The sequence below is a fragment of the Pelecanus crispus genome, chromosome 22, assembly GCF_030463565.1.
Source record: "Pelecanus crispus isolate bPelCri1 chromosome 22, bPelCri1.pri, whole genome shotgun sequence".
NCBI classification, from domain to species: Eukaryota; Metazoa; Chordata; class Aves; order Pelecaniformes; family Pelecanidae; genus Pelecanus; species Pelecanus crispus.
In genome coordinates, this window is record NC_134664.1 from 1448824 (window position 1) to 1459964 (window position 11141).

Sequence of the window (11141 nt, forward strand, 5' to 3'; positions counted from 1 at the left end):
CCGCCCGGGGCCGGGCATGTGCGGCGGGGCGGCGGGCAGGGCGCCCGGGCAAGGGCGTTTGAAGGAAACGTGAGGAGCGGCGGCGGCGGCGGCGGCGGCATGGACGCGGCGCCGGGCCGGAGCCCCGAGCCGCGGGAGAAGGCGCCGGTGCTGGACGGGGAGGCGGCGGGGGCACCCGCGGGGGCGGCGGGCGCGGCCCCGGCCTCGCCGGCGGCGGCGGAGCAGATCGTGGCGGAGGGCGAGGCGGCGGCGGCGGCGGCGGCGGGCACGTTCGTGCAGCGGCAGCTCGGGGCCATGCTGCAGCCCGCCGTGAACAAGTTCTCGCTGCGCATGTTCGGCAGCCACCGGGCCGTGGAGATCGAGCGGCAGCGGGTGAAGTCGGCCGGCGCCTGGATCATCCACCCCTACAGCGACTTCAGGTGGGCCCCGGGCCCCGCGCCCGCCCCGGCCCCGGTGCCGCCGCCCCGCCCCGGCCCCGCTGTCCGTGGTGCTGAGCGCGGCCCCGCCGCCCGGCCCGGCCCGGCCCCGCCGCCAGCGACCGTCGGGGGCAACAAGTGACGGGCCCCGGGGCTCCGCACCGGGCCGGGGGTTGCGGCTTCCCGCCGCAGCCGCCGCGGGGCCGGCCCTCACCGCGCCCGGGGCCGCGCTACCCCGGCCCCTTCCCCACCCGCGGGTTATCCCGCGCCCGGCCCCACGGGGAGCACCGGCAACTTTCTGCTGCCTCAGCCCCTCCCCGCACCCCCGGGCCCTCGGGGCTCCCGCTGGGCCCGGGGCAGCCCGGCCGAGCCGGGGACCTCCGCCGCCCCGGCTCTGGGCGTGCGAAGGAGCAGACGGGGGCTGCCTGTCTTTGCCTCCTCCCAAAGCTTCCTCCCGCTCCTTCTCGACGCTGTTTTTAATTCCTGCGTCTGGCGAGGAGCCGCGCCGTCCCCACGGGGACACGGGCCCCAGGAGCTGCCCGCGGGGCCTGCCCAGCACGGGCTCCGTCTCCACGGGCAGGGCACCCAGCGAGGAGCCGGGCCTGGCTCATGGTGTCACCGGGATCACAGGGAGAGCTCGGGGACCGATGATGTGGGAGGAACTGGGTGTCACGGGGATGTTGAGTCATATAGGGTGGGCTTTCTCTACGGGGGATGAAGCTGCCAGGCAGTCATCTCCTGCAGCAAGCTGTGACACGGCCGATGTCCCCAGCCCGGCAAGGCACCCTGGCGCGGGGCTGGCACCTGCTGCAGGTCCCCAGCACCTGTAGCCAGCTCCCCTCGCTGCTGGGCCCCAACCTCCCGCGTGTGCCGGCTCCCCCGCGCTGCCCCAGCACGGCACCGAGGGCCGCAAGCCCTTCGAGCCCTTTTCCCAGGGAAGCCGCCCCAAAGTTTGTGTGCCGGAGCTCGGCAGGAGTGGCTTGCGCAGCCAGTGCCCTGCGCTGAAGGTGACATGAAGCGAGCTGGCAGGTGGACAGCCGGCGGGATTATGCTGGTGTTTATCACATTATGGGGATACATAAAGGCCACTAAGATCAGGTCCCCGCGTGTTCGGCCTGACACAGAGTAAAGGACAGGGCCTGCCCTAAAGAGCTTAAGCCTAAATCTGAATCAAGAGCTCCTGGCGGGTTCAGGCAGCTGTGGGGGGCAGGCGGTTTCCCCGCTCGGCGTGTGGCATGTCTCGGGGCGCGGTGTGGGCGTGCAGGAGGCGATTGCTTGGCCAGGTCAGGCCCCTTCTGCCTTGCCTGGCATCAACTTGCCTGCCCCAGCAAACCTTGGCTGTGGGCAAGGAGGTGTTAATTTGTGCAAGGCTCCTCGCCCTGGGGGAGCTCCCCGGAGAGGTGGGGCTCCCCTCCCTGCCAGGCTCTGGTGCTCTCTTGCTGAAGGAGCCTCACGTGGTGCCAGGACTTCTCCTCCCTCCTCTTCCCCGCCGCCTGCAGAAAGCCCAGTGCCTGTGTCCCACTGAGGATGCAGGGAATGAAACGCCCGCAGGCTTCTTGTCACGTGCAAAAGCCAGTCCAGATCCACGAGACACTAGGAGTTGCCCTGGATCACCTTTGGAGATTCGGGTCTATGCCCACGACCGGGGCCGGGGCTAAGGGTGGGCACCCAAAGGTGGGAGCTGCACTTGCTTTTCCAGGCCTGGGAGCCCACCAAGCTGTTGCAGGAGCCGCCGCAGGCCTCCTGAAGAAAGGCATTACATGCGTTTGTGCCATTGAAAACATCCCAGCCGCATTTGCATGTGAATGGGGATGCTGAATTTCACGGCACAACCGAACGCTAATCAACTGCTGCTCGGTGTCTCTCGGCTTTCTTGCGAAGCCTCTAAGCTTGTCCACTCTCAGAAAAAGGAGATGGATTAAGGTGTCCTGCAGGCCCTGGGCTGTGTAGCTCCTGCCCACTGCTCACAAGCAGCCCCTTTGGGGCTAGACGTGTTCCTCCCACCTTTCCTGTGGTGACGGCACTTGTCTACCTTTGCTTGGCTGCTGCCTGGTCGCCCGTGCTACGATCCCGACCGCCTGCCTGGCCCCTGAGTCCCTCGGCCGCCCCAGGAGCTCGGCACTCGGTTTGCATAACCAGCAAAGCTTATTCTAAATCCTGCTAAGCCAGCCCAGGTGGTGGCAGGGAGACAGCGGGTGACAGGGAGCTCCAGGGAGCAAAGCCCACGTCCTCCCTGAGTTTTTCACAGGGCAGATGTCAAGTTTGGGGCGGGGGCATACGTGTGCATGCACTGCCATGCCATGAGGAAAGGGAGGAGCGACAGCCAAGTTCCTTGAGCTACAGCCCTCCGGTCCTACATACACAGGGTGATGTTTGCTCCTCCAGACCCTTGGCCCTGCTCTGCCTCAAGAGCCGGTCCGGAATTGCTCCTCTCCGCACACATATACTTGCGTGTGTCCCAGCCAAGCAGAAGGGTCTTAGTCATGTGTGCGGGCAGGCACGTGTGTTGTGTCCTGAGCGCCTGGCTCCCCACGTTGTGTTGGGCTCTAGCTTTGATCCTGGGTTAGTTTTCTAACCACTGTGTCCTGCCTCTCCCCACTTCTCCCTGCCCTGCTCCATCCCCTGTGCTCCCTCCCTGCAGGTTTTACTGGGACCTCATCATGCTGCTCCTGATGGTGGGGAATTTGATCATCCTGCCTGTGGGCATCACGTTCTTCAAGGATGAGAACACCCCGCCCTGGATCGTTTTCAATGTGCTTTCGGACACTTTCTTCTTGGCTGACCTGGTGCTGAACTTCCGGACAGGCATTGTGGTGGAGGACAACACAGAGATCATCCTTGACCCTCACACCATCAAAATGAAGTACTTGAAGAGCTGGTTCCTGGTCGACTTCATCTCCTCCATCCCGGTTGACTACATCTTCCTCATTGTTGACCTGGAGACCCAGGTGGATTCAGACGTCTACAAGACAGCCCGGGCCTTGCGCATTGTCCGCTTCACCAAGATCCTCAGCCTGCTGCGCCTGCTGCGCCTCTCACGGCTCATCCGCTACATCCACCAGTGGGAGGAGGTGAGAACCCCTTGGGGGTCCAAGGCCCCTGGTCAGGGTCTTGGGCCAGGTCAGGGGTCCCTGGCTGTGGGGTACAGCTGGTTGGAGAGCAGGGGTTCAGAGGGCTGTCCTGGGAAAAGAGTTTCTCTGTAGCTCCACTCCTGCCTCTTCCCCAGATCTTCCATATGACGTACGACCTGGCCAGTGCTGTGGTGAGGATCTTCAACCTCATCGGCATGATGCTGCTGCTGTGTCACTGGGACGGCTGCCTCCAGTTCCTGGTGCCCATGCTGCAAGACTTCCCCAAGGACTGCTGGGTGTCCATGAACCGCATGGTGGTGAGTGCCCCGGGCAGGGGCGATACCGGCCGTGCATCTGCCTGGGGCGGGGAGGAGAGGGTTTGGTTACACATCTCGTACTCTAAGGCTGGATCCACGTGCTGCAGAGCAGCATCTCTCTGGTCACAGCCCTGCAGCAGCAATGAGATGGGATAGAGGGAATCTCTGCATCACCTTCCCATCTCAGCCCACCTTGGCTGCTGCTGGAGTCGGAGCAGCCAGGGGAATCCCTCGTGCCCTGCCAGGAGGGAACAGGGCAGTGGGGCTCCTGCCTCCTCCCCTGAGCAGGGGCGGGTGCCGGCTCAGGGCTTTGCACAGTCCCCAGTGCCTCTTCCCGGAGCAGAGCTCTGCCCTTTGGGCTTGGACATGTCAGAAACCTTTTCCTTGCTGGGGCTCTGGACTCACTGGCTCTGGGGAGGGAGGACCAGAGAGTTCAGTGCAGCAAGATCCTTCCAACAGATACCCCAGCGCCGCTGTTCCCTCCTCTGCAGAACGACTCCTGGGGCAAGCAGTACTCTCACGCCCTGTTCAAGGCCATGAGCCACATGCTCTGCATTGGCTACGGCCAGCAGGCGCCCGAGGGCATGACCGACGTCTGGCTCACAATGCTGAGCATGATCGTGGGGGCCACCTGCTACGCCATGTTCATCGGCCACGCCACCGCCCTCATCCAGTCACTGGACTCATCCCGGCGCCAGTACCAGGAGAAGGTCAGCCGGGTGGGGTAGTGAGTGCCTGAGTACTGGGGGAAGATGCCCTGGCACGAGTGGGTCCAGCTCCAAAACCTGCTGGGCACGGGCTGCCCTGCCTTGCAGGTTCCTGCCCTGATCTCTGCCCTTGCCACTCACCCGGGGAGCGGGGGACTCGGGCCAGGCTGCCCGTGTGGATAGAGACACCCCGTTCATGATGTTGGGGTTCACCCGAGCATAGTGAGGCCCCCCACCTCGCCTCTGCCCTGGGACCCTCTGCGCCCTGAATGCACAGGGGTTCTATCCTCCGCCCCAGAGGTGTCCTTTGAGACGGGGCCCTGGAGCAGGGGTGGCTGGATCCCCACTCCGGCAGTGGCTGCTTCTCACTGCCCAGGAGAGGGAAAGCGTTGGCCGGCAGGGCCGCCGGGCTCTGGCGTGGTGCAGCTTGTTTCAGCGCAGCCCAGTGTGGCTCTGCCTTGTCCCCACAGTACAAGCAAGTGGAGCAGTACATGTCATTCCACAAGCTGCCTGGGGACACGCGCCAGCGGATCCATGAGTACTACGAGCACCGCTACCAGGGCAAGATGTTCGACGAGGAGAACATCCTGGGGGAGCTCAGTGAGCCGCTCAAAGAGGTACAGGCAGGCACCCCAGTGCTGGTGACTTGGGGAAAGGGGGCCGGTGCTTGCTGGGCTCAGGCTTGGCGATGTCGCCGCTGACCCGCTCCTCACCCCACAGGAGATCATCAACTTCAACTGCCGCAACCTGGTGGCCAACATGCCCCTGTTTGCCAATGCGGACCCCAATTTTGTGACAGCCATGTTGACCAAGCTGCGCTTTGAGGTCTTCCAGCCCGGGGACTTCATCATCCGCGAGGGCACCGTGGGCAAAAAGATGTACTTCATCCAGCACGGGGTGGTCAGCATCCTCACCAAGGGCAACAAGGAGACAAAGCTGTCTGATGGCTCCTACTTTGGGGGTGAGGCTGGGCTGGGAGATCCGGAAAGCAGAGGGAGCAAGAGCTGCCGGGGGCAGGAGCAGGGGCATCCCTGATGTTTCTGCCTGCTGCAGCCACTGCCCATCCGCTCTTGCCCAGTGCCAAAGGCTTGGCAGCCACCTCGCACCGGGCTCTGGGGCTCAGAAGCCCACCACCCTTGTTCTTGTGGGGCACCTTGTCCAGCAGATCGAATCAGGCCGGCAGTCAGAGCCCTGAATTCTGTCTGGCTTGGGCAGAGGGGGCATCCACCCACCCCGCCTCTGGCTGGAGAGGAGGGTGGTTTAGAGCAGAGCACCTGATCCAGTTTATAGGCTACAAGCTCAGGTTTGGGAGAGAAACAGGCTGGGCAACCACAGCAGCTGTGCCCAGGGATGTCCCCATGGCCCAGGGAGGGAGGAAAAGGCTGTGCCTGGCCGAGGGCACGGCCGTGGCTGTCCGAACTCCCGGGTCTATCTCTCCTCCTGAGTCAAGCTCTGTTTCTGTGCAGGGTGTGGGAGTACCGGCCAGTCCTGTCCCCGCCTCCGGCTGCCATTATCTGGGGAGGCTGTTGGGAGGGGGACGGACGGCTGCGTCATCCTGACACCCAAACCTGTCTCCCTGCAGAAATCTGCCTGCTGACACGGGGCAGGCGGACGGCCAGCGTGCGAGCTGACACGTACTGCCGCCTCTACTCCTTGTCAGTGGATAATTTCAACGAGGTGCTGGAGGAGTATCCCATGATGCGCAGGGCCTTTGAGACGGTGGCCATGGACCGGCTGGACCGCATAGGTGAGGAACAGCCCCTGGGCCCAGCACGGCTGCCTCTGCGCTTGCTTCCAGGGGCCACGGCACCCCAGCCCCATGGGTGACAGCATCACAGACCCCATGAATCATGGCACCCCAGCCCCATGGGTCCCCAACAGTGAGGATGAGGGGGAGCACAGGGAAGGAGCCTGCCTCCAGGATCCTGCTCTCCTCCCAGGCGAGATACGGGCAATGCTGTAGGACAGGCTTCCCCGGGGGGGCTGTTACCCCCCCACACACATATTTGCACTGTCTGGCGTTGGCCAGCTGCTCGTCCTCGCCCCCCCTCACCTGCAGAGGACAAGCAGGACCCCAGCCCCCAGCCTGGAGCCTTTGGAGCCAGGACTGCCCTGTTTTGTCCCTGCTTCTCCCTCTGCCCCAGCCCGGACCCTCCCCAGGGTCTTGCTTCCCTTCAGCACACCAGTGAGGTTTTACTGTCCCTTCCCCACTGCCACCCTGCCCTCCACGGTGTCCCCGAGAGCCAGCGCTCCCAGGGTCAGTGACACTGCTGCCTCCCACCCAGGGAAGAAGAACTCCATCTTGCTCCGCAAGCGAGCCGAGCACAGCGCGGGGCCCATGAACAACGAGATGATCCAGCAGATCATGAAGCACGACCAGGACATGGCCCACAACATCCAGGACCTGCAGCAGATGGCAATGGGCCGGGAGCTGAGCGGCAAGCCGGTGATCTGGGAGCCGCTGGTGCACGCGCCCCTGCAGACAGCCGCCGCCACCACCAACGTGGCCATTGCCTTGACTCACCAGCACAGCCTGCAGGCTCACATCTTCCTGCCGCCCTCCTCCATCTCCAGCCCGCTCTCACCTGAGGCCACACTGCTCACGAAGCAGGTGCGCAGGTCCCAGCCCAGCCTGGGGGGCTCCCGGCCCTCCTCCGTGAGCTCCCCATCAGGCGCGCAGTCCCACCTCCAGACGCCCGCTGCCGGTTCGCCTTCCTCCCCCATGGTCCAGTCCCAGGTGCCCCTGGAAAGCGGGGGCCAGAGACCAAGCCACGGGGCACAGCCCCTGCCACGCGCGGCACAGAAGGGGGAGATGCCACCGGCGGCCAAGCAACCCCCGGCCGGCTCCCAGCCCCAGCTCTCCAAGTCCCGGGGTGCCTCGGTCTCTACCTCGCTGCTGCAGCAGGCGGCGGGGGCTCCGTCCCCCAGCTCGGAGCAGGCACTGCCGGCAGGGAGAACGCTCCACTACAGCTTGTCCCGAGCCACCGGCTCCCACATCTCTCTTCTGATGCAGCCCCAGCAGCTGGTGAAGCACAGGAGCATCCAGGGCCTGCCTGTGGGGCGGCTCACCCAGGACGTCCGGCTCCTCTCCGCCTCCCAGCCCTCCCTTCCCAATAAAGTGGCCCAGCAAGCCGACGGGAGCTCCTTGCAGCAGGGCAGGAAATCCGCAGGCAACCTGGCCCGCAGATCCTCTCCCTCGGTAGCCGGACTCCTTGCCAAGCCATGTCCGGGGATCCCAGGCCAGCCAGCACACCCGCAGCAGATGCCTTCAGGGTCACTGGCTCAACCCAGCCGCTCCGTGGCGGGAGCATCCACCCCGCAGTCCCCGGTCTCTGCATCCAGGCAGGCAGCAGGTCCCTCTCGCAAGGGCTCCGTGGCCTTCAGCCCCGAGGTGGAAACGGGGAAACCCAAACTCCCATCCAATATGTGAGCCCCCGGCAGCACTCGTGCACAGGCAGGAGGGACCCGGGCACCCCAGCAGCACCCGCGGCAGGAGAGCAGAGGCGGCAGGAGAGGCAGAGCACCTGGCGAAGGCCCCCAGCCCTGGCTGCATCGGAGAGAAGACGAGGTGAGAGGCAGCGCCCGGGGACATGGACCGGCTGCTCCGGGCATGGGGGCACAGCAGGGACAGGTGTGGGGCAACCCCAGAGCTGGCCTGGCTGGATGAGGAGAGGGCTCTGCTGACTGTCCCAAGGGGGGACTCTGCCGGGGCTTTCCCTTCCCTGCTCCATCACCATCTGCCCTAGCTCCCGCCCTCCTGGAGGCAGCAGGACCGGTCAGAGCCCTCGCCCAAACCCTGGCCTCCCTGGGGAGTCTGGCTCCCCGCAACGGCTCCTTGGGGGCCAGGCCCCACCATGCTCTGCCCTCGCACCCCACAGCCTCTCCCAGGGCCGGGCTGGTGCTGGCAGCTCCTCCAGGCTCGTCCTCCCACAGCAGCAGCCACCACATGCCCACCTCGATCCCCGGAAAGCTCTGCCCAGCGCCTTCGCTTTTTGGGAGAGGAGGGAGAGGCAGCCCCCCGGGGCCCGCTGCCGAGGGCAGAGCAGGGGGGGCTGGAGCCCGCGGCAGGGTCTCCCTGGGCAGGCAGAGCGCAGGTACCCAGGGCTGGTGGGGTCCAGGTCCCCCCTCCCTGAGGCCCTGGCAGGTCCCCTGGGGCACGGTGCCAGGACCTGGGGGTCCCGGGCAGGGTCCCCCTGCTGTGACGAGTGCCAAGCGGTGGAGCCGAGGGCAGATGGGTCTCCCACTGAGCAGCCTCCGTGTGCTTCTCCCCGGCTTGGGGGAGCATCTTTGCCTCAGGGGTGCTGGGTCCCTGCGGGGTTGGGATGCGCCGCCGGGCAGGGCTCTGCCCCCACACCCGGCTGCTGCGGCCTGGACCCTCACCGTGCTCACCCGGGCCTGGCCACCTCTGGCTCCTGGGAGGATGCTCAGCCCGGGCTCTGCATTCCCCTCGCCCTGCGCTGTGGTCCCGTTTCCAGACTGCCTGGAGATGCCGGTCACCAACACCGCAGCGAGTGAAAGGGTGTCGCGAAGAGATGCCGACCCCGGGCAGCGGCTGGGTGACGTGCGGGGCTGTGGGGCTGCTGCCCCTCGCCCTCCTGGGTCTTCACGTGGGAGAGCAGGGGCCCGGGGTCCCCGCAGCCGACCCACATCGCCCCTCCAGAGCCAGTAGTCAGCAATGTGTGTTCGAGTCGTGGCTCTGCCGAGCAGCTGAGCTCTGCTTACAGTGTCGCTTTGGGCCAACCGTGTTAACAGTCCTGGTTAGAATAGTGTCCCTTCCCGACCCCGCCGCGCTGCGCAAGCTGCTTCCCACTACTGGAGTCAGGAACCATGGCTTGTAGTCGTGCTCTGGGGCCTGGCTGCTGCCGAGCGGGGCCCACTGGACCCCCAGTGCAGCGGGCGAGGGTCTTGTTCCACGCGGTACTTCTCAAAGTGAGGTCTTCAGTTCTCCCCCCTCATGTTTTGGGATGTTGGGACCGATCCGGACCGCAGCACTGCTGGGGGAGCCCAGCCTTGCAGGGCACAGCAGCCCGGCGGGAATCCCGTCAGTGTGTCCGTTGGAGGGGATGTCCAGCACTGCCTTTTTTTTCACGGACTTCAACTCCCCTTCCCCGCCCACCCCCGCGTCCCGCTCCATCCCCATGGTCGGTGTGTCCCCAGCAGCCCCTCGGGAAGGGGTCTGCAGCCGGGCTGCGCAGTCAGACATTCCCGGGCTGTGTTTACACTGCGTGATGTAGATGTTTTAGCGGTCATCCTAGGTGTCCCCCGCAGAGCACGTGGGCCGGCCCGGACAGCACCGAGCACGGCTCTGCTTCTGCTGGCTGCGCCGCTGGTGCAGCCTCCCCACGCCGCAGCCCCATGCCAGAAGCCAGAGCCACCCTGTGCTCCGGTCACCGCCACGGCAGAACCCTGCCGTGAGCCGCATCAGCTCGTGGCCCCAGCGCCCCGTCCCGGCGGGGAGGCAAGAGGGGCGGCTGGAGGGGCCAGGGGTGCTGGCCATGCACGCGCGTCTCTGTGGCGTGCGTGGGCGCAAGTCTAGCCACCAAAGACCATGATCCTTCACTCTTGCACTCACGGCAGTCGATGTACAGAGCTTGTAGTTTTCATATCGCAGAGAATTTAAAAGCGTTTTTTTATTTTTGGTCGTTGTACATAATGGATTTAAATAATAAAGAGAGATTCTGAGCTGGTCTGGGGGAGCCTCCTTCGGCGCTGCCCGCCGGCACCCCTCGCGCCCTGCCCGCGGGGATGGGGTGGGGGGGTGCTGTGGTTCCCCTGCTACTTAAAAGCCGGATCCGATCCTGGCTGTCCCCAGAGCCAGAAGCAGCCGGGGCACCCTCGGGTGCCCAGCGAGGGGCCTCTCCCCGGCCCCGTAGACCCGGGCAGCACAGTGGGAGGTCCCCTCCCGCCCACCCCCCAGCCTTTAGGCTCTGGGGAGATTAATGTTTAATCTTTGGTTATTTTCCCCTTCTGTTTATTAACTTGGGGGGAGGCGGAGGTTTGATACCGCCTGATTGCAGAGCAGACTTTAGGCATTAACTAGATTAAATGAAGGTCATGCAGCGCGAGATGGGCCGGGATGCCTGAGCCATGGAAGCCGGGGCATTTGCAGCCCACAGCCCCACGCGGCGCTGCCAGCGCAGCCAGCACGACTCTGGGGGCACAGCTTTGCTCTGACTGCACCCTCCTCGGCAGCTCCTGCCCCCGCAGCCTGCCGCAGCACCATCGGCACGGCGCAGGCAGCCACCCCGCGATGCCTTGCTGGTTCTCCCCACGGCGGCCCCGCCGTCACCGGGGCAGCCCCTGCCTGTGGGACGCTGGTGGCAGCTCCGCCATCAGCAAGAATTAGGCTCTGTGACACACGATGAGATCAGAGCTGATTACTGGTTTCTTTCTAATTTGATTATTTCAGATTACACTGAAGCCAGCCTGATTAAGGGTGCACGGAGGCTAACAGTCCCCTGCCCCAGCATCCTGCTGGAGGGCCAGGCTGCACTGCCAGCGCCTGGGCCTGGCTCTGCCCGGCCAGCGAGCTGCTCCGCAGAGAGCGCTGAGGCTGCCGGAAGCGAAAAGAGCATTTTCTTGGAAATACAATTCCGGCCCACATGTGCCGTGCCCAGCCATGATTTACCC

General features: G+C 65.1%; 1 protein-coding gene across 1 annotated transcript; it reads left to right on the forward strand.

The window, feature by feature from the left end:
• The first annotated feature begins 99 nt into the window (after nt 1-99).
• On the forward strand, nt 100-10930 carry HCN3 (hyperpolarization activated cyclic nucleotide gated potassium channel 3). The gene is made up of 9 exons (XM_075724424.1): nt 100-419; nt 3058-3487; nt 3643-3804; nt 4296-4514; nt 4982-5128; nt 5232-5472; nt 6094-6258; nt 6797-7937; nt 10921-10930. The coding sequence occupies exons 1-9, from the start codon at nt 100-102 to the stop codon at nt 10928-10930; spliced, it is 2835 nt and encodes a 944-aa protein (XP_075580539.1).
• The last annotated feature ends 211 nt before the right edge of the window (nt 10931-11141 follow it).